This window comes from Coregonus lavaretus (assembly GCF_964263955.1).
Source record: "Coregonus lavaretus genome assembly, chromosome: 20".
NCBI lineage: Eukaryota > Metazoa > Chordata > Actinopteri > Salmoniformes > Salmonidae > Coregonus > Coregonus lavaretus.
In genome coordinates, this window is record NC_140007.1 from 5,728,565 (window position 1) to 5,752,485 (window position 23,921).

Consider the following 23,921-nt stretch of genomic DNA (forward strand, 5'->3'; position numbering starts at 1 on the left):
TGAGACTGGGTCACTGAGGACAGACACCGTATTCCCAGGGGCACCTCGCTGGGTCTGCTGGCCACTACAACAGAACGGCTACTTTCCTCTCAGGTCGGATGTTTTGACAGGACTGCAGCCATGCTGTGTGGTCTGAGGAGAGAGGCAAAGAACAGCAGCATCGGTAAGTCTGCCTGACACTCAATGACTGTGATGATGAATGAATGAATATCACAGCCGTCATAGGCTATCTAGTGTGCACTGTATGTCATATGGTTTGTAGTGCTACACCCTAGTATTGCAGTAGGAAGGGGTTTAGGACTGTCAATAGCACCTGTAACAGTATTTAGTTCCTGTGGTTCAATGGCTTCAGCATGGTGGTAAAGCACATCCCACTGTTACGCTTTTCCCCTACATTTGTACACATTCAGATTAATTCAGATTCGTTGAATGACACTTTTTGAAAGACAGCTTTGTCAAGCACCATTTTACTCACAGTATATCTATTAATTCACTAATAAGGCACAGACAGTAGACCTAATGCCATTTAATTAGGGCCGGACAGTACTGAATACAAGGCTGCAGTCTGAAATTGGAGCAGATATGGCAACGCAAACTGGGTTTAGTGGAGCCCAGTTTATATATAATGTTTTACCTCTTAAAATAGCATTGTGATTTCATAGCTATTGTCAGAGAGGCCCCCACATTTAACCTACATTCTGATTGGTTCTAAGGGGGATAGCATACGGTGCCCTGAATTAGATTAGGGCAACGTTAATTGACTCGCCAGAATTTAATGGGGGTGACTATAGTTTTCTGGCACATTACTTTGCACACCACTTTAAGTAATGTTGTAAGAACTGTCCTGTTTACAGATCTCCAGTTCATGGTTTTTGCAGTTCCGCACTTCATCCTTGAGCGACCACAGTAGATGATTATTCCCTCTGCCAAGACAACATGCTCCTACCAGGAGGTTCGTGCCGTGCCATAACCAGTTGTTGTTGTTCAGGTCAGGGGGGCCTTTTTGTTTTGGCTGCTGAATTGATTAAGCCAATTAAAGAAGTAATGTATTTGGCCTATGATTGGCCCGTCAGGATCACTAATGGTGTTTCTTAACTGGTGCAGGATGGTTGGGTGCCGGAGAGGCTGAATGTATGGTATAGTGGCGTTCAGTCACGTGGAGCGTATGGGGTCTTTGTAACCCAGAGCAAACGTTGCCTTTTGACCGCAATAATGGCTGCTTGGACTGTCAGGGCCCTCATGAAGCTATGGGACCGCGCACGCTGCTGCCTGTCCCAGTTTGTCTTTGATGTTTCACACTGTGTGTATGTGCGTGCGTGTATGTCGTGCACTTATGCCCTAAGGCTGTTGAACAGCATATTTGTGCAAGGAAGTGAATAAAAGGTTGTACATTATCATAGTATGCATATTCCTGCATGCTTTACATTTTCGTTTTTGTCAACTCTCATTATGTTTGATTTCTATATTATTTCTGCATTTCCACAGTTAAGATGTGGCTAATCAACCTCCATGATTCTATGATATGGAGACATCCCTTCTCCTTGTCTCTTTCCTTCAAATGCACTGATCTGAAAATGTAGGAAAGGTGAAAGACAATGATTGATACCTAGAGTACCAGTACCAGCTAACTGTTTTCAACAGTTACTTTACATCTGTGCAGATGAAAGAAAAGGTGACTAAGCTATTTTTACACTATTGAGATACACCCCATGTTATTTTCTCTTTGGGCAAATTAGTCCTGTGCATGACAAGAATGAAAATTGACCAAAGGCTGGCTCCATTTGAATATTGATGATGTGAATTTAGTTATGGGTTATGTGATATTATGCATGAGGGATGATTAGTTGCGATACTAAAGTGGATGAAGGGTTAATTGAGTGCAGAACAGCAATATCACCTACACACGTCATCATGACAATCCTGCCTAAAGCTAATGAAATCACTAGGCTAAATTAGCATTTTGTTTTTCATCACTAATAGTGTTACATGTAACATTGTACTGTATAGCTCAGCAAGTGAGTGGAAAAGCTGAGCTGCGTTTAATCAATAGTAAGAATAGTGCTTTTGTTGAATTTCTTTAGCATATAGTGTATGAAATCCACCTCTCAGTGCAGCAGCTGAAATATATGGACCTCTCATAGGCCCTAGCTCTCCTCACATCAAACAAGGTCTAAACATGTCTTTGGTTTAGCTTTTCCTTAAGTGTGTATGTAATATGATGTTTAAATCACTTGGTTGAAAAGTTAATCCTCGGTGGACAGGATTAAGGAAGTGCAGCGTCAGATTTGTCATCACAAATGCTGACATGCCCATGCTGTGTCCAGATTCAAATGGCCAGGCAGGGCAGGGTCACTGCTAATCTGGGCCCCGGGCCCCGTGCTGTGTCAGAAATGGCTCCCACTGTATAAAGAGGATCCCAGAGGAACAGAGAACATTTCCTGGTTTCTTCTGTAGCGGCTGTTGTAATTGACTGAAAATGGTTGTATTCTCCACATGCCTGAATAGTCCTTTAACCACAGCATGTTCCCTCAAGAGCATTTCCCAGCTCTAACGTATACATCGTATTTCACTGAGGGTAGAAGAAGCCTGTGGACACAGATCGCACGATCAGCTCCAAATCTAAATCTTAACTGTTAGGGTGAACAAGGCAACATTATCTTCAGATCAGCGCCTATTCGGACAGTTTCGTACTACTCACACTAAAACTAGCTGTCTTGATCTCTTTACCCCTCCTGCTGTTACCGTGGAAACAGCAGCGTGACCTTCCGGGTCACTGAGATTGACCCGCCAGTGTTCTTTGAGTTAGTTAGCTAAGTGCCTGTTGGAGGAGTTCCTTCCTGTTGTACCTCTCTCTAATGTCCACTCTCCCTCTAATGGGGATCAAAGGGTTAAACGAGGCCCAGGCAGCTGTCAGAGTGTGGACAGGGGATGTGATGGTGTCAGATTTCCCCTTCTCCCTCTCCTCTCAGGAACAGCATGCACACGTTCCTCACATACCGTAGTAGTTCTCCAAACATCCAGATTATTCACCAAATGTCCCTTTCATTATTCCAGATGACGGGCCCTACTCTAAGGGCAGCAAGGACTCTGGAGGGACCGACCATTCCCTTACCTCCAGGAGACGCAGTATTGCAGGTACAGTGTGATTACACCTTACTGTGACTTTCAGTCATTCTACATTCTACGGCATCTTCTCTGTGGTACCATGTCCAATATCTTCAGCCTTTCTCCAAGATGGAAAGATATCCACAAGAGTCATGCTTTTCACTGGGATTGTTTGATTGCACATGTTCCATCATGTCTGCGCTGCGTTGGTTGATAGATGTGGTACTGTAGTGCTTAGATAAGGTGGAGAAAATGCCTATGTAGCATACCTGTCATTGGAGACTAAAGGAGTCCTCTCCCTACGTAGACTTCATGTAGCATTTAACAGCACAGCACAATGTGTCCGCAGCCAGACAGAATGGAACCAATCCCATACACTATATATACAAAAGTATGTGGACACCCCTTCAAATTAGTGGATTCGCCCATTTCAGCCACACCCGTTGCTGATAGGTGTATACAATCGAGCACACCGCCATGCAATCTCCATAGACAAACATTGGCAGTAGCAGCGTCAGCACAAGAACTGTTAATCGGGAGCTTCATGAAATGGGTTTCCATGGCCGAGCAGCCGCACACAAGCCTAAGATCACCATGCGCAATGCCAAACGTCGGCTGGAGTGGTGTAAAGTTCGCTGCCATTGGACTCTGGAACAGTGGAAACGCGTTCTCTGGAGCGATGAATCACGCTTCACCATCTGGCAGTCCGATGGACAAATCTGGGTTTGGCGGATGCCAGCAGAACGCTACCTGCCCCAATGCATAGTGCCAACTGTAAAGTTTGGTGGAGGAGGAATAATAGTCTGGGGCTGTTTTTCATGGTTCGGGCTAGGCCCCTTAGTTCCAGTGAAGGGAAATCTTAACGCTACAGCATACGTTCACAAAGCGAGGTCCATACAGAAATGGTTTGTCGAGATCTGTGTGGAAAAACTTGACTGGCCTGCACAGAGCCTTGACCTCAACCCCATTGAACACCTTTGGGATGAATTGGAACGCCGACTGCGAGCCAGGCCGAATCGCCCAACATCAGCGCCCGACCTCACTAATGCTCTTGTGGCTGAATGGAAGCAAGCCCATGCAGCAATGTTCCAACATCTAGTGGAAAGCCTTCGCAGAAGAGTGGAGGCTGTTATAGCAGCAAAGGGGGGACCAACTCCATATTAATGGCCAAGATTTTGGAATGAGATGTTCGACGAGCAGGTGTCTACATACTTTTCTTCATGTAGTGTAACCTACAACGTCTGAAGACACTACGGCTAGCTATCCGTCAGTTAGGGTCAACCCCAATTTGAACTCAGTTCTGTCCAGGAAATGAATAAATATATAATTTATGAATCTGGAAAATTGCCCTTTTCTGTCAAGATTTACATTTTCAATTCATCCACTGAATTCCCATTATGTTGAATGTACTGAGTTAATATGGAGCTGACCCCATCCATGACATCAATCATCAAAGAGGAGCGAGAGAGAGGGAAAGAGACAGAGGTGGAAAGATGCGAAAGAGAGCGAGTCAGAATGAGAGAGAGAGCAGCATGATAGAGGCAGAGATAATCAAGCCGTGTTTGTAGCAGCTCAGAGAAACAGGCTCAGTGTCCCAGATGGATGCTGACTCTGTGACTCAGTCCATCCACTGTTCCTCCTGTCTGTTTCTGTGTGTCTGTAGAGGACTACCGGGGTGTGACCACGGTGGACCTGATAAAAAGGGAGGGCAGCAGCCTGGGCCTCACCATCTCCGGGGGGTCCGATAAGGACGGCAAGCCCAGAGTGTCAAACCTGCGGCCAGGTGGGCTAGCTGCCAGGTGAGATCTCGACTAGGATGACACATCTGTAACATGGTAACTGCAGTGAGCTGTCTGCCTGTGTTACCCACATGTCGTCTGTAATACACCATCTCGCCCTAACCTAGGTATTATAGACGCTGCAGTAGATCAGCTCTTTACTGGGTGATGTTGAGCCTGGAAGTGATATTACACCAGGACACAGTGTATGAGAGAGTCTCCTATGTTAATAAACAAGATAAATATGGATGTTCCCACCGACTCACGAATCACACAAACTAAATGAAATGAAACTACAGCGAATTCATTTGTACATTAAGTTCATGTAGAGAAGATTTTAAGCGACGACCTGCTTTATTTAATTGCCTCCCAATTCTCTTGGTATTCATAAGGATGTCATGTTTCTATTTTGGAGTGTGGAGCGATGTTATTTCATTACAGATTGTCTAATTAACATCCAATTAATTTCATTTGTTCAGCCACGAGAGCAAAACGCAATGGAAAGCACTCACGCTTCAGTGACTAAGCATCATGTGCCTCTAATGACACACACACACATTAAATACTTGGAAAATAACATTCTTTCTGTCACCACGGAAGTGTCTCAGTGTAGAATGTGATCAAACGACTAGACATGACAATCATGATATTGCTTACCAGCTTATCTCACTACCATTATAACCATTACACCACTGGCCTGTTTGCTGGTCGGTTGGTCTCGTACACAGTATACCCTGACTGTATGCTCTTTCCATTACATAAACTGACCAGGTGAATCCAAGTGAAAGCTATGATCCCTTATTGATGTCACTTGTTAAATCCACTTCAATCAGTGTAGATGAAGGGGAGGAGACAGGTTAAAGAAGGATTTTCAAGCCTTGAGACAATTGAGACATGGATTGTGTATGTGTGCCATTCAGAGGGTGAATGGGCAAGACAAAATATTTAAGTGCCGTTGAACAGGGTATGGTAGTAGGTGCCAGGCACACCGGTTTGAGTGTACTGTATCAAGAACGGCAACAATGCTGGGTTTTTCACGCTCATCAGTTTCCCGTGTGTATCAAGAATGGTCCACCACCCAAAGGACATCCAGCCAACTTGACACAACTGTGGGAAGCATTGGAGTCCCTGTGAAACGCTTTCGACACCTTGTAGAGTCCATTCCCCGACTCAATATTAGGAAGGTTCCTAATGTTTTTTACCCTCAGTGTATATCTATGTTGAGATGAGAGCGTATGAGCGTGTTTGGTAGGCTGATGCTGATATGTGTGTCCTGCGTCACTGTAGCGATTGGCAGTAGCCCAGAGGTGTAGCAGAGCAGTACATCTATTTAATTGGCATCTAAATGTTGACTCACAATGTCACATGAGACGCACATGTCTGTCTGAAAAATTTGCGTTTTTAGCACTACTTCTTAGCACCTTTTCTTATCGTCAATCGCCATAGCATAGATTTACATTAATACAGTGCATTTGGCAAGTATTCAGACCCCTTGACTTTTTCCACATTTTGTTACGTTACAGCCTTATTCTAAAATGGATTACATAGTTTTTTCCCCTCATAAATCTACACACAATACCCCATAATGACAAAGCAAAAACAGTTTTTAGAATTTTTTTGCTAATGTATTACAAATTCTACGTTCTAAAAACCTGTTTTTGCTTTGTCATTGTGGGGTATTGTGTGTAGATTTATGAGGGAAAAAAACGATGTAATAATTTTTAGAATAAGGCTGTAACGTGTGGAAAAAGTCAAGGGGTCTGAATACTTTCCAAATGCACTGTACACATAGCTTGTGTTACAATTAGACAATCTGTTACAAAGATGCCAAACAGTGTTCATGACAGGGCAGAGATGAAAATACACGACAATGTTCTCAAGCCATGAATCAGGAGATGGGATGTTGTTTTGAGAGTATCATTAGTGGAGTTAGGAATTTTTCCTAAGCAAGTGACCCAAGCCAGAGTTATTCTTGGCTAAGTGACATGGTCAGGAAAAACGCCTTTCCCTACACATCAACCAACATTTTCAATTGTAAATCGATCTGAGTGCCTCTTATCTTATCTTGCACAGGAGTGACCAGCTGAATGTGGGAGACCACATCAAGTCAGTGAACGGCATCAACCTGTCCAAGCTCCGCCACGATGAGATCATCAGCCTGCTGAAGAACATAGGGGAGCGTGTGGTGCTGGAAGTGGAGTTCGAACTACCTCCATTTGGTTCGAGCACTTCTAGTGTGTATAGACCTGCCTCTGGGCTGTTGTTAGTAGTTCTGTTATGTCCATATCTTTGCATTTCAAATGACATACAGTGGGGGAAAAAAGTATTTAGTCAGCCACCAATTGTGCAAGTTCTCCCACTTAAAAAGATGAGAGAGGCCTGTAATTTTCATCATAGGTACACGTCAACTATGACAGACAAATTGAGATTTTTTTTTCCAGAAAATCACATTGTAGGATTTTTTATGAATTTATTTGCAAATTATGGTGGAAAATAAGTATTTGGTCACATACAAACAAGCAAGATTCCTGGCTCTCACAGACCTGTAACTTCTTCTTTAAGAGGCTCCTCTGTCCTCCACTCGTTACCTGTATTAATGGCACCTGTTTGAACTTGTTATCAGTATAAAAGACAGCTCTCCACAACCTCAAACAGTCACACTCCAAACTCCACTATGGCCAAGACCAAAGAGCTGTCAAAGGACACCAGAAACAAAATTGTAGACCTGCACCAGGCTGGGAAGACTGAATCTGCAATAGGTAAGCAGCTTGGTTTGAAGAAATCAACTGTGGGAGCAATTATTAGGAAATGGAAGACATATAAGACCACTGATAATCTCCCTCGATCTGGGGCTCCACGCAAGATCTCACCCCGTGGGGTCAAAATGATCACAAGAACGGTGAGCAAAAATCCCAGAACCACACGGGGGGACCTAGTGAATGACCTGCAGAGAGCTGGGACCAAAGTAACAAAGCCTACCATCAGTAACACACTACGCCGCCAGGGACTCAAATCCTGCAGTGCCAGACGTGTCCCCCTGCTTAAGCCAGTACATGTCCAGGCCCGTCTGAAGTTTGCTAGAGTGCATTTGGATGATCCAGAAGAGGATTGGGAGAATGTCATATGGTTAGATGAAACCAAAATATAACTTTTTGGTAAAAACTCAACTTGTCGTGTTTGGAGGACAAAGAATGCTGAGTTGCATCCAAAGAACACCATACCTACTGTGAAGCATGGGGGTGGAAACATCATGCTTTGGGGCTGTTTTTCTGCAAAGGGACCAGGACGACTGACCTGTGTAAAGGAAAGAATGAATGGGGCCATGTATCATGATATTTTGAGTGAAAACCTCCTTCCATCAGCAAGGGCATTGAAGATGAAACGTGGCTGGGTCTTTCAGCGTGACGATGATCCCAAACACACCGCCCGGACAACGAAGGAGTGGCTTCGTAAGAAGCATTTCAAGGTCCTGGAGTGGCCTAGCCAGTCTCCAGATCTCAACCCCATAGAAAATCTTTGGAGGGAGTTGAAAGTCCGTGTTGCCCAGCGACAGCCCCAAAACATCACTGCTCTAGAGGAGATCTGCATGGAGGAATGGGCCAAAATACCAGCAACAGTGTGTGAAAACCTTGTGAAGACTTACAGAAAACGTTTGACCTGTGTCATTACCAACAAAGGGTATATAACAAAGTATTGAGAAACTTTTGTTATTGACAAAATACTTATTTTCCACCATAATTTGTAAATAAATTCATTTTAAAATCCTACAATGTGATTTTCTGGATTTTTTTCCCTCATTTTGTCTGTCATAGTTGACGTGTATCTATGATGAAAATAACAGGCCTCTCTCATCTTTTTAAGTGGGAGAACTTGTACAATTGGTGGCTGACTAAATACTTTTTTCCCCCACTGTATATGAAATTGCAGATCAGGTCAACATATCTTGCTTTTGTTCTTGGCTGAAAAGCCTCCAATTCTCTCTGTGTTCTTACAATTGGACATTATTCCGGTACATACTTGCTCATCTATTTCTGGACTGTGACCTAACAAGCAAACAAACAATTGATGATCCCATTGGAGGCTGGTGTCAATTTCAATTGGAGGACGGGCTCATTATAATGGCCGAAATGAAACGTGGAATGTGTTTGATGTCTTCGATACATTTCAATTGATTCCATTCCAGCCATGAGCCGTCCTCCCTTCACCAGCCTCCACCGGATGATCCAGTCGTGACATAAGGATTCAACCACTAAAACAGCTACCCAGCAATGGGTTGTACCTCTGGCAGTGAATGGGTTGCAGTTAACACTATCTTACAATGTTCCATTATTTTAAAGGTGGGTAAAACCTCCATGTCACTGTCTTTTTGCAATGGTGATTGGGTTTGTGTCCTGAGATGTTGGTTGGCAAGATGGTGTTGGTCTGCTTCTCTCATTGTTTAAACTCTGAACTACTCTCTCTCTCCCTCTCTGTTTTCAGTCCAGAACACTCCCTCAGGTGTCATAGCTAAGACCATAGAGGTGTGCCTATACAAGGAGGGCAACAGCTTTGGATTCGTCATGCGAGGTGGGCATCATCAAGTCTGTTAGAATGTACAGTGTGTATATTAAAGGGTGGGAAAGGATGAAAGATTGAACTAGAGCTGGAGTGTGTATGTGTGTTCTGTTGTTCTAGGAGGGTTCCATGAAGACTGGCACAGGTCTCGTCCTCTGGTAGTGACCTACGTACGGCCCGGGGGACCAGCTGACAGGTAAAGACATGCAGAGATGAAACTGTGTGTGCGTACCCACGTGCTTTTACCATCATGAGTAATTTCACATGAGTAAGCGCAAGGACGTTTCTAGCATTTTGGGGGCCCTAAGCAAGATTTTGTTGGGGGCCCCTCCCACCTCACGGGCAAAACATTTTAGTGGCTCCCCTCTTGGTGGCGCAGAGAAAAATTTGCAGCTTTAAAGATAATTTCCTGCAATTCTACACATTTCTCCGTGGGGCATAGAGAACATTTTGCAGTTTTAAAACACATTTCATGCGATTCTACACATTTCAAATAAATAAAATATTATTTGTAAAATGCTTCATAAACAACAGGTGTAAACTAACACTGAAATGCTTACTTACATCAATGCAGAGAGAAAAACTATAGAAACATAATAACACAATAAATAAATACCAATGAGTAACGATAACTTGGCTATATACACTGGGTACCAGTACCGAGTCGATGTGCAGGGGTACAAGGTAATTGAGGTAGATATGTACATATAGGTAGGGGTAAAATGACTAGGCAACAGGTTAGATAATAAGCAGTAGCAGCAGTGTATGTGATGAGTCAAAAGAATTCGTGCAAAGGGGAGCATCAATGCAGATAGTCTGGGTAGCTATTTGGTTAACTACTTAGTCTTATGGCTTGGGGGTAGAAGCTGTTCATGGTCCTGTTGGTTACAGACTTGGTGCAATTTTTTTGGCCTTCTTCTGATACTGCCTGATATAGAGGTCCTGGATGGCAGGGAGTTCGGCCCCAGTGATGTACTGGGCCGTACGCACTACCCTCTGTAGCGCCTTGTGATCAGATGCCAAGCAGTTGCATTACCAAGCGGTGATGCAGCCAGTCAAGATGCTCTCAATGGTGCAGCTGTATAACTTTTTGAGGATCTGAGGGCCCATGCCAAATCTTTTTAGCCTCCTGAGGGGGAAGAGGCATTGTCGTGCCTTCTTCACCATGTTAATTCCTTAGTGATATGGACACTGAGGAACTTGAAGCTCTCGACCCGCTCCACTACAAACCCACCGATCTGGATGGGGGCGTGCTCGGCCCGCCGTTTCCTGTAGTCCATGATCAGCTCCTTTGTCTTGCTGACGTTGAGGGGAAGGTTGTTGTCCTGGCACCACACTGCCTGGTTACTGATCTCCTCCCTATAGGCTGTCTTATCGTTGTTGGTGATCAAACCTACCACCATTGTGTCGTCAGCAAACTTAATGATGGTGTTGGAGTCGTGCGTGGTCACGCAGTTGTGGGTGAACAGGGAGCTATAGTCAATGAACAACATTCTTACATAGGTGTTCCTCTTATCCAGGTGGGAGAGGACAGTGCTGAGTGCAATAGAGATAGTGTCATCTGTTGGGGCGGTATGCGAATTGGAGTGGGTCTGGGATGATGGTGTTGATGTGAGCCATGACCAGCCTTTTAAAGCATTTCATGGCTACAGATGTGAGTGCTACGGGGCGATAGACATTTAGACAGGTTACCTTGGCGTTCTTGGTTACAGGGACTATGGTGGTCTTCTTGAAACATGTAGGTATTACAGACTGGGTCAGGGAGAGGTTGAAAATGTCAGTGAAGACACTTGGCAGCTGATCAGCGCATGCTCTGATTACGCATCCTGGTAATCATGTTTAAAGGTCTTACTCACATCGGCTATGAAGAGCAAGATCACACAGTCGTCCGGAACAGCTGGTGCTCTCATGCATGGTTCAGTGTTGTTTGCCTCAAAGCGAGCATAGAAGGCATTTAGCTCGTCTGGTCACTGGGCAGCTCGTGGCTGGGTTTCCATTTGTAATCCGGAGTAGTTTGCAAGCCCTGCCACATCCGACGAGCATCAGAGCCGGCGTAGTAGGATTTGATATTAGTCCTGTATTGACGCTTTGCCTGTTTGATGGCTCGTCGTAGCAGGATTTCTTATAAGCGATTTCTTATGTCCCGCTCTTTGAAAGAGGCAGCTCTAGCATTTAGCTCAGTGCAGATGTTGCCTGTAATCCATGGCTTCAGGTTGGGTTATGTACGTGCAGTCACTGTGGGGACGACGTTGTCGATGCACTTACTGTATGAAGCCGGTGACTCCCGGAACATATTCCAGTCTGTGTTAGTGAAACAGTCCTGTAGCTTAGCATCCACTTCATCGGTCCACTTCCGTATTGAGCGCATCACTGGAACGTCCTGTTTGAGTTTTTGCTTGTAAGCAGGAATCAGAAGGATAGAGTTATGGTCAGATTTTCCAAAGGGAGGGTGAGGGAGAGCCTTGTATGCGTTTCTGTGTGTGGAGTGAAGGTGATCAAGAGTTTTGTTGCACAGGTGACATGCTGGTAAAATTTGGTGAAACGGATTTCAGTTTCCCTGCATTAATCACCGGCCACTAGAAGCGCCGGCTGTTGATATGCATTTTCTTGTTTGCTTATGGCCCTATACAGCTCCTTGAGTGTGGTATTAGTGCCAGCATCGGTTTGTGGTGGTAAATAGACAGCTACGAAAAATATAGATGAAAATTATCTTAGTAAATAGTGTGGTCTGCAGCTTATCATGATGATGTTCTTATCATTATATATTAGAGATCGCACACCAGCTGCTGTTAACAAAGAGACACACCCCTCCCCCTTTAGTCTTCACCGAGGCTGCCCTCTGGTCTAGACGATACATGGCGAAACCCGCGAGATATACATTATCCATGTCCTTGTTCAGCCAAGACTCCTCGAAGCATAGAATATTACAGTTCTTCAGGTCCTGTTGATAGGATAGTCTCGAATGTAGTTAATCCGGTTTTTTCTCCAGTGACTGCACATTCACCAACAGAGCAGAGAGCAATTGGGGACTATTTGTTCGCCAACATAATCTCGTTAGGAGGCCGCTTAGCCTGCCTCTTTTTCACCACCGCTTCCACTTTCAAGTCCCATTGATTAGGGCCTGGTCCGGAATAAGCAGAACGTCCAGAGCTGCCGACTCGTTGAAGTAGAACTCTACATCCAAATCGCTGTTCTGATGTCCAAAAGCCGTCTTCGATCATAGGAAATGATGGCGGAGACATTATGTATACACAAAATGGTCAGGAGCCCATAAATCAGACGTTATCCACTGCAGCACCATCTTTTAATTTGGGTTTGAGAGAAGAAATTGCATTTTTAAAGCTAATTTCCTGCAGTTCTACACATTTTGCCATGACTTATGCCATGTTCATATGATATGAGTGAGAGTGACTAACAAATTCAATGGGGCCCCCTGGAGGTCGGGGCCCCATTGAATTTGTTAGTCACTCTCACTCATATCATATGAACATGGCATAAGTCATGGCAAAATGTGTAGAACTGCAGGAAATTAGCTTTAAAAATGCCACTACATGCCTTGCCCTTCCGGTCAGTAATTCAGCCATGCAATCTATAAAATGTTAGCTGACATGGGCTAATTGAGTGACTTTCAGTGACTGACATACCAATAGGAAAACTGCTGATTTACTACCAAATTTCAAAATTGTACATTGTGTATTCTACTATCCTAACTAACAGTAAGTTGAGACCCCGACTGACTTTCTTATGCCTAGAAACGGCACTGAGTAAGCGATTTTAAGAAACTCTGAGTGCCTTGTTTTCAATCAGTGTATGGATCTGTGTGCAATCTTTATAGCTTGCTGACCCTGGTTTGGTCCTTTGCCATTTGTTTCAATGGCAAATTCTATTCAAAAGATGTAGTGATACGCATTGCCTCCCAGACCTATGGAAATGCAGTCATGCATTAATGTTAAATCCACATTCACAGTATAAAGGGCAAGCTTTATCCTAAGGCTAGGGACTAGCTAGCTGAATACTGTACTGCACTGTTCCAAGATTTCTCAGAATATTGAGGGCAACATTACTTTTGTATAGCAAGCAGTGACATGGTGAGTATGCTGTACACCATGAGAGAATATGTTGATATTATTTATGTTCGTTCATTTCCTGAGAGGTCAGAGATAGAATCTCTATTTTACCGGAGAGAGGACAAAACACCCCCTTCCCCTTTCTTTCTAGAGACAGAAAACTGAAAGATGGTGAACATCTGATGTGTCTGTGTGGACTAAGTGGCTATATTCACTGCCCTCCTTTACATAAACGTTCTCTCTCTTCCCTCTCCTTTCTCTCTCTCCTTTCAATGCCCCCCCCCCCCCCCCCCCCCCCTCTCCCTTCCCCTTTCCGTCTCTCTACCAGAGAGGGAACACTGAAGGCTGGTGACCGCGTGCTGAGCATAGATGGGATGCCCTTAAACCGAGAGAAGCACGCTGACGCCCTGACTATGCTGATGCAGAGTAGCCAGGAAGCCCTGTTCCTGATTGAGTATGATGTCTCCCTCATGGGTGAGCACACACGCGCCTGGCGGAGGGGGAATATGTGAGAATACGGCAGGCCGGGTAACATCGCTCTGAGGGTAAATAATGTGTTTGTTCCACAAGAATGTATTAGAGTGTTGGCTGCGCACAAGACGCAACCCAGGGATTCACACGGCTCCAAAACACACATCAACACTGAGTAGGAATGGTACAGCAGGTGCATACAATCTACAGTGGCTTGCGAAAGTATTCACCCTCCTTGGCATTTTTCCTATTTCGTTGCCTTACAATCTGGAATTAAAATGGATTTTTGGGGGGTTTGTATCATTTGATTTACACAACATGACTACCACTTTGAAGATGTGAAACAAACAAGAAATAAGACAAAAAAACAGAAAACTTGAGCGTGCATAACTATTCACTTCCCTGTATTTAACGGCATCCATCATTCCTTTGATTCTGACCAGTTTCCCAGTCCCTGCCGATGAAAAACATCCCCACAGCATGATGCTGCCACCACCATGCTTCACTGTGGGGATGGTGTCCTCAGGGTGATGAGAGGTTTGTGCCAGACATAGAGTTTTCGTTGATGGCCAGAAAGCTCAATTTTAGTCTCGTCTGACCAGAGTACCTTCTTCCATATGTTTGGGGAGTCTCCCACATGCCTTTTGGCGAACACCAAACAGGTTTGCTTATTTTCTTCTTTAAGCAATGGCTTTTTTCTGGCCACTCTTCCGTAAAGCCCAGCTCTGTGGAGTGTATGGCTTAAAGTGGTCCTATGGACAGATACTCCAATCTCCGCTGTGGAGCTTTGCAGCTCCTTCAGGGTTATCTTTGGTCTCTTTGTTGCCTCTGATTAATGCCCTCCTTGCCTGGTCCATGAGTTTTTGTGGGCGGCCCTATCTTGGCAGGTTTGTTGTGGTGCCATATTATTTCCATTTTTTAATAATGGATTTAATGGTGCTCCGTGGGATGTTCACAGTTTCTGATATTTTTTTATAACCCAACCCTGATCTGTACTTCTCCACAACTTTGTACCTGACCTGTTTGGAGAGCTCCTTGGTCTTCATGGTGCCACTTCCTTGGTGGTGCCCCTTGCTTAGTGGTGTTGCAGACTCTGGGGCCTTTCAGAACAGGTGTATATATACTGAGATCATGTGACAGATCATGTGATACACAGGTGGACTTTATTTAACTAATTATGTAGGTAATTCTGAAGGTAATTGGTTGCACCAGATCTTATTTAGGGGCTTCATAGCAAAGGGGGTGAATACATATGCACGCACCAGTTTTCCGTTATTTTTTTATTTTTATTTTTTGAAACAAGTTACTTTTTTCATTTCACTTCACCAATTTGGACTATTCTGTGTATGTCCATTACATGAAATCCAAATAAAAATCCATTTAAATTACAGGTTGTAATGCAACAAAATAGGAAAAACGCCAAGGGGGATGAATAATCTTTCAAGGCACTGTATAAATATACTCTAATAATTCCAATATAGAAGTCTACTCTATATTGTATGGAAGTTTTTATCTTTCATTTTGCGTGGTGCTTCTAATTGTTTTAGTCTTCTTAATGAAGCAAAAAAAGCAAATGGAGATCTAGGCTTTCATATACCCTAATTAGCCCTAACACTAGTGCTCTCTGAGACAGACAGACAGACGTTCTCGCTTTAGAGCGAGCCCCTCAGAAGGATACAGAATGTTGAGGACAGAGATTGCATCCATTTGGTGAGGTCAAATGTCAAATAGCCCTTAAGTCTGTTCTCCTCCAATATGAAAATGTCTTACTCCATGCCAGGGGGGATTTTACTGCCTTCATCTGGCAAGCAGCACACGCCCCTCAGTACAGCTGGAAGTCAGTGACAGTCATCCATGGTTTTGTCAGCCTGAGTCTGGGACTCTCCTCTGGTACAGTCCCCAGGCAGGACAGGGTTGGACATGAGTCCCAGACAAGGTCTCAGACGAGTGGACGTTTCCCTGAGAGACAATCTAGTGTTTCTCTGTTGCGCCGCAAGCCCCTAGCTCTGTCGTTTCTCTGTATCACTGGATAAGATGTCTTGTATGTCACCAGCTGAGACAGATTGACCTCTGTACTGCCGTAGTTGAATGTTAATTGAGGTGGGTTGAGGTGAAAGGGAATATCCTTCTTTCAAATATAGTGGGAGAGCATCATTAACAAACCAAATGCCCTCTGAAAAAATATAATGGGCTCTTCAGTTTTAAGAGAGGAGATAATGAAGAGAAAGTAAATGTGTAAATAATGTGGAGATGATAATGTAGAGAGAGTTACTGTTGCTATTTGCAACATTTCCTAAGTACTCAGACACTGATTCCATCACTTTGTACTGTAGTAACCTTAACCCAACACCAAGCGACCTCGTCAATTCGCTACAGTACCATGGATATTCCCCCCTAATGAAGTGAATGTCTGTGTCTCTCAAGAGTCAGTCCAGCAGGCCTCTGGCCCCCTACTGGTGGAGATAATGAAGTGTCCTGCAGCCAGTCTGGGTGTCAGCCTGGCTACTGCTGTGTACAGGAACAAACAGGTCATCGTCATCGACAAGATAAAACAAGCCAGTGTGGTGGAAAGGTAAGGCAAGCCTACCAAAGATACCATACTGTATTTTGCATGAAATTACAGTAGCTTTAGACTAAATGTGAAATGCTTTTCTCCTTTCAAATACCTCTCTGTCTGTCCCTTTCTTACCCCTCTCTCTCAGGTGTGGGGCATTGCATATAGGTGATCTCATCCTGTCTATAGATGGGACCAGCACTGAGCACTGTTCCCTGATGGAGGCCACGCAGCTATTGGCCCAAACCTCTGACGTTGTCAAATTGGAGATCCTCCCAGCCAATCAGAGCAGACTTCCCATGAGACCCCAAGACACAGGTCAGTCTATCACAGGACTTGAGCCATATCCCAACACTCTCCAAGGCATCCGCTCCTCCCCTTCTCACAGGATCTTGTTTATGTAATGTTTAGGTAGTTTTATACGTACAGTGCCTTCAGAAAGTACCCCTTAACTTATTCCATATTTTGTTGTTATAGAATGACTTCAAAATGGATTAGATTGTATTTCTCACATCTACACACAATACCCCATAATGACAAAGTGAAAACATGTTTTCACTGTTCTAATTTACATATGTATTCACACCCCTCAGTCAATACATGTTAGAATCACATTTGGCAGCGAGTCTTTCTGGGTAAGTCTCTTAAGAGTTTTGCACACCTGGATTGTACAATATTTTCACATTAATTTTTCAAGCTCTGTCAAGTTGGTTGTTGTTCATTGCATTTTCAAGTCTTTGCCATAGATTTTCAAGCCAATTTAAGTCAAAACTGTAACTAGGCCAATCGGCCATGTCGTCTTGGTAAGCAACTCCAGTGTATATTTGGTTGTGTGTTTTAGGTTATTGTCCTGCTGAAAGGTGATTTTGTCTCCCAGTGTCTGTTGGAAAGCAGACTGAACCATGTTTTCCTCTAGGATTTTGTCTGTGCTTAGCTCGATTCCATTTATTTTATCCTAAAAGAACTCCCTTGCCGATGACAAGCATACCCATAACATGATGCAGACACCACCATTCCTGAAAATAAACTACATGGTATGTGGACACCTGCTCGTCTAACATCTTATTCCAAAATCATGGGCATTAATATGGAGTTTGCCCCCCTTTGCTTCTATAACAGCCTCCACTCTTCTGGGAAGACTTTCCACTAGATGTTGGAACATTGCTGCGGGGGCTTGCTTCAGCCACAAGAGCATTACTGAGGTTGGGCACTGATGTTGGGCGATTAGGCCTGGCTCGCAGTCGGCATTCCAATTCATCCCAAAGGTGTTCGATGGGGTTGTCAGGTCTCTGTGCAGGCCAGTCAAGTTCTTCCACACTGATCTCGACATGCCATTTCTGTATGGACCTTGCTTTGTGCACGGGGGCATTGTCATGCTGAAACAGGAACGGGCCTTCCCAAAACTGTTGCCACAAAGTTGCAAGCACAGAATCGTCTAGAATGTCATTGTATGCTGTAGCGTTAAGATTTTCCTTCACTGGAACTAAGGGGTCCGTCCGTCAGACTGCCAGATGGTGAAGCGTGATTCATCACTCCAGATCCAATGGCGGCGCGCTTTACACCACTCCAGCCAATGCTTGGCATTGCGCATGGTGATCTTAGGCTTGTGTGCGGCTGCTCGGCCTTGGAAACCCATTTCATGAAGCTCCCAACGAACAGTTCTTGTGCTGATGTTGCTCCCAGAGGCAGTTTGGAACTCGGTACTGAGTGTTGCAACCGAGGACAGACGATTTTTACGCGCTTCAGCACTTGGCGGTCCCTTTCTGTGAGTTTGTGGGGCCTACCACTTCGCGGCTGAGCCGTTGTTGCTCCTAGACGTTCCCACTTCACAATAACAGCACTTACAGTTGACTGGGGCAGCTCTAGCAGGGCAGAAATTTGACAAACTGACTTGTTGGAAAGGTGGCATCCTATGACGGTGCCACGTTGAAAGTCACTGAGTTTGTCTATGGAGATTGCATGGCGGTGTGCTCGATTTTATACACCTGTCAGCAACAGGTGTGGCTGAAATAGCCGAATCCACTAATTTGAAGGGGTGTCCACATACTTTTGTATATATAATGTATAAAGCCATGGATGTCTCACAGATTCAGGACACTGTAGGATGTCTTATGAATGCATGTAGGTAAACCCCAAGCCCTTTTCAAACCTCCACATTGGTCTCAGGTAGAAGTTGTCATTAACCCTTTCCTACCCCCTATGCCTAATCATAAGAAGGGGGACAAGATGTCTGACCCTGGCTCATTAGTTAGGGGAAACTTCTACCCACTCCTCCAAAACATCCATCTCACTCTGTGGTCCTGTAAACTTTTTTCTCCTGTAGCTTATAGCTAAGCTCACCTAGAGGAGCGCTTTAAGAACTCTATTTCCTATCTTTACTGGGGAAGAGAAACAGCACATTTTTTGCTTACCATATCAGTCTTATTAAATCCCCCGTGAGGATTAGACAAATTGCATTTTATGATCACTTATAATACCCAAAGTAGCATGGACTCACTCTGTGTGCAATAATAGTGTTTAATATGATTTTTTGAATGACTACCTCATCTCTGTAGCCCACACATACAATTATATGTAAGGTCCCTCAGTCGAGCAGTGAATTTCAAACAAAGCGTATGTATCATTAAAATATTATGTTGTTGCATGTCATTTCAATAATGAATCTATATCAAATCCAACTTTGAAGGACATAAAAAAATACATTTTATAGGCACAAATCAAAAGTCAGTCAAACACTTCCTGATTTGTTTTCATTATCTTGAGTACATGCATTAGTTAGTGATACAGTCCAACTCCATTAGGTAGTGGGTGTCTCGCTAATGACACAATATTTATTTGACGAAACAACCATAAGAACCGTACACTTAAGCTAAGACGCCCACCACAGATAAGGCAGCCGCTGTAGTTAAGACTAAGCCACAGTATAGTTCTACCAAACATCGGCTTCCGTGATCCCACCCAGCTTCACATGCTAAGAAACCACCTCCAACCGTTGACCCAGATAGAAGCCTGGGAAAAAAACACGGCATGAATACCATCTCAGAGAGGTGTGTGTGTGTGTTTGTGGGTGCGTAGCTTGTCGCTATGCATAAGAGGCCGGTGGCCTACCCCAGGGCACAGGGCTTGTAGCCCCCAGCACTCTCCACACGCAGCGTGATTCACAGAACATAGGAGGAGGCAGCTAACCCTCTGCAGTCCCTTTATAGCAGCAGCCGTTAACAAAGGTCACCATGTAGGGGTGTGAATATGCTGAAAACCCAGTTTATCTGGATTTTGTCTGCTGGGTTACATACTGTGCCTTCAGAAAGTATGCACACCCCTAGACTTTTTCCACATTTTGTTGTGTTACAGCCTGAATTTTTAATAAATTAAATTGAGATTCCGTGTCACTGGCCTACACACAATACCCCATAATGTCAAAATGGAAATATGTTTTTAGAATATTTTACAAATTAATTGAAAATGAAAAGCTGAAATGTCTTGAGTCAACAAGTATTCAACCCCTTTGTTATGGCAAGAATAAATAAGTTCAGGAGTAAACATTTGCTTAACAAGTCACATAATAAGTTGCATGGACTCACTGTGTGCAGTAATAGTGTTTGATATGATTTTTTGAATGACTACCTCATCTCTGTAGCCCACACATACAATTATATGTAAGGTCCCTCAGTCGAGCAGTGAATTTCAAACAAAGATACAACCCCAAAGACCAGGGAGGTTTTCCAATGTCTCGCAAAGAAGGTCACCTATTGGTAGATGGGTAAAAAAACAAAAAAAAATAAAAACAGACATTGAATATCCCAGTTACACTTTGGATGGTGTATCAATACACCCAGTCACTATAAAGATACAGGTGTCCTTCCTAACTCAGTTGCCGGAGAGGAAGGAAACCGCTCAGGGATTTCACCATGAGACTAATGGTGACTATAAAACAGTTAGCCTACAGAGTTTATTGGCTGTGATAGGAGAAAACCAAGGATGGATGAACAACATGGTCGTTACTCCACCATACTAACCTAAATGACAGAGTGAAAAGAAGGAAGCTTGTACAGAATAACAAATATTCCAAAACATGCATCCTGTTTGCAATAAGGCACTAAAGTAAAACTGCAAAAAATCTGGCAAAGAAATGAACTTTATGTTCTGAATACAAAACATTATGTTTGGGGCAAATCCAACGATTTGGAGATTGCATGGCTGTGTGCTCGATTTTATACACCTGTCAGCAACGGGTGTGGCTGAAATAGCCGAATCCACTAATTTGAAGGGGTTGTCATTAACCCTTTCCTACCCCCTATGCCTAATCATAAGAAGGGGGACATGATGTCTGACCCCCACTCCTCCAAAACTTCCATCTCACTCTGTGGTCCTGTAAACTTTTTTCTCCTGTAGCTTAGAGCTAAGCTCACCTAGAGGAGCGCTTTAAGAACTCTATTTCCTATCTTTACTGGGGAAGAGAAACTGCTAATTTTTTGCTTACCATATCAGTCTTATTAAATCCCCCGCGAGGATTAGACAAATTGCATTTTATGATCACGTATGATACCCAAAGCGTATGTATCATTAAAATATTATGTTGTGGCATTTCATTTCAATAATGAATCTATATCTAATCCAACTTTGAAGGACATAAAAAATACATTTTATAGGCACAAATCAAAAGTCAGTCAAACACTTCCTGATTTGTTTTCATTATCTTGAGTACATGCATTAGTTAGTGATACAGTCCAACTCCATTAGGTAGTGGGTGTCTCGCTAATGACACAATATTTATTTGACGAAACAACCATAAGAACCGTACACAACTGTAAGTGCTGTTATTGTGAAGTGGAAACATCTAGGAGCAACAATGGCTCAGCCGCGAATTGGTAGGCCACACAAGCTCACAGAACGGGACCGCCGAGTGCTGAAGCCGTCTGTCCTCGGTTGCAACACTCACTACCGAGTTCCAAACTGCCTCTGGAAGCAACGTCAGCACAAGAACTGTTCGTCGGGAGCTTCATGAAATGGGTTTCCATGGCTGGTCAGCCGCATAAAAGCCTAAGATCACCATGCACAATGCCAAGCGTCGGCTGGAATGGTGTAAAGCGCGCCGCCATTGGACTCTGGAGTAATGGAAACAACTTCTATGGAGTGATGAATCACGCTTCACCATCTGGCAGTCCGATGGATGAATCTGGGTTTGGCGGATGCCAGGAGAACGCTACCTGTCCCAATGCGTAGTGCCAACTGTAAAGTTAGGTGGAGGAGGAATAATGGTCTGGGGCTGTTTTTCATGGTTCGGGCTAGGCCCCTTAGGAAAAGGCCTTCCCCAAACTGTTGCCACAAAGCTGGAAGCACAGAATAGTCTAGAATGTCATTGTATGCTGTAGGGTTAAGATTTCCCTTCCCTGGAACTGTTTATGATGACCCCGTGCTCAAAGAGAGGTCCATACAGAAATGGTTTGACGAGGTCAGTGTGGAAGAACTTGACTGGCCTTCACAGAGCCCTGACGTACACCTTTGGGATGAATTGGAACGCCGACTGCGAGCCAGGCCTAATCGCCCAACATCAGTGCCCGACCTCACTAATGCTCTTGTGGCTGAATAGAAGCAGGTCCCCGCAGCAATGTTCCAACATCTAGTGGAAAGCCTTCCCAGAAGAGTGGAGGTTGTTATAGCAGCCAACTCCATATTAATGCCCATGATTTTGGAATGAGTTGTTCGACAAGCAGGTGTCCACATACTTTTGGTTGTGTAGTGTATTAACATGTTTCCTGCAAATCCTTCTATGTGAGGAGGGAGGCTGTCACAGATTAAGACTGTACAAATGGAACACGGAGGATTACTGTTGTGTGTAATTCTCCTCGTTAAATATAGCTGCAAGGTTTGGGTGCATTCAAGTGTGGAGCATAACTCCACATTTTTCCCTTGAATGTTTCATAAACAATTTGGTTTTAATACATTGAAAATAACAGCCAACACTATCTTTAGGCTAAAACCTGTGCTTTATAGCGTTTAAGAATACAAATAATTTGTAAAAAGAGTGAAAGTCTTATCGACACTGTAAATGCAATCATAAAAGTGGAACATTTCAGACCAGTCATTATTCTCGGTTGTGCATCTATCTCCAATCCCAACCGAATAATGCTTACCAGTCAAAACAGTTTTTGCATAATTTATGACTACATTTTGGGATGTTTTTGTTCGTTTTGGTCTTAGGCAGGTTTTTTTTTTGGCTGTACGTGCTCACAATTTTTGTACTACTTCTAGTAGGAGTGGAAACATTAAGTGTTTGTTGGCATTTAATGAGAGACAACTAGTTTTCATGCAAATATTTCACTTGAGAAATACTGCATCAAACATCTTAGCTAGATGTAAAATTGTGCGACTAAGACCTCTTCTGTAAAAATGTCAAAATTAATGACAGATTACTTAATTCTGACTCATTTGAAGAAGTGTTTCTGGCTATGTTGTTGCTACGGTGTATCAACAGGGACAAACAATAGTAGTATTCTAGCTTTTTTCTTGTTTTTCAAGCGAAGGTCTTTAGGGAGTGTGCGAGCAGACTGTTGCTTTGCCTAGTCGAGTTCTGCGAGGAGCAAGCCGAACCTTGGTATGCGGACGCCTTTACCCTCAGGTTTGACACTGACAGCTCACGCTCAATTGGTCAATTGGCCTGCCAATCAGGAGAGAGGCGAGACATGCCTTATCATCATGACAGAGGCATCATCTGCAATCAGCCTTTCGGGTTTCAGCTGTGTTCAATGAAGGCAGATTAAACATGGCATGTCCTCAAGGCAGTATTAGCTCAGTGAGAGTCAGTTCTGACTGACCTGCCAGTGTTTTTTCAAACACAGGTTATTTAGCTTTCTTCCTAAGTAAAATGTCTAAATGCTCTCCAATCTGCATGCAGCTTTGTTGAAGCTTGTTAATAAAAGTAAAAATGTAAGATCAGCCATTCTGTCCTTCTTTGCTCCATTCAATGAATTCAAGTATATGTGTCTCACTGATCTTCCTGTGTTGACAAAAATACATAATGCCACAGGATTATCTAGCGTACCATTAAATATCAATTACTCTGTTTGGTGTTATCCTGCAGGATCTGTGTAGTGTGGTGCAAATTTAGACATGGAAATGAAAGCAGGATTTCATGGGTAGAATTTAGCGCATTGCCATGCCTGAGCAGAGAGATTGATTTTCCTAATAAACAGCTTTTAAATGTGTTTTTGTTTATTTGTGGCCGTAGTGAAAGTGCAGAAAAGCAACCTTCACCATTGGGACCCCACTGCCAACTACAGCCACACCCAACACTGCAAGACATGGAGCAGTCCCAGCCACCAGCTCAACCAGCAGGACCACTGCAAATGTAAGTTGGAATGCGTGAATATGCTGCTGGGTATAGTACAGTAT

The 23,921-nt window shown here is 43.7% G+C and overlaps 1 protein-coding gene across 1 annotated transcript in view; it reads left to right on the forward strand.

The window, feature by feature from the left end:
- Positions 1-23,921, forward strand: part of grip2b (glutamate receptor interacting protein 2b) — a gene marked incomplete at both ends in the record, with an annotated part of 46,109 nt that overhangs the window by 3,804 nt on the left and 18,384 nt on the right. The window contains 9 exons of the mRNA XM_084184937.1: positions 3,055-3,135; positions 4,769-4,904; positions 6,957-7,102; positions 9,363-9,449; positions 9,558-9,633; positions 13,833-13,978; positions 16,400-16,547; positions 16,678-16,847; positions 23,758-23,877. Coding sequence (XP_084041063.1) covers positions 3,055-3,135; positions 4,769-4,904; positions 6,957-7,102; positions 9,363-9,449; positions 9,558-9,633; positions 13,833-13,978; positions 16,400-16,547; positions 16,678-16,847; positions 23,758-23,877 — 1,110 coding nt within the window. The remainder of the gene's footprint in view (positions 1-3,054; positions 3,136-4,768; positions 4,905-6,956; positions 7,103-9,362; positions 9,450-9,557; positions 9,634-13,832; positions 13,979-16,399; positions 16,548-16,677; positions 16,848-23,757; positions 23,878-23,921) is intronic.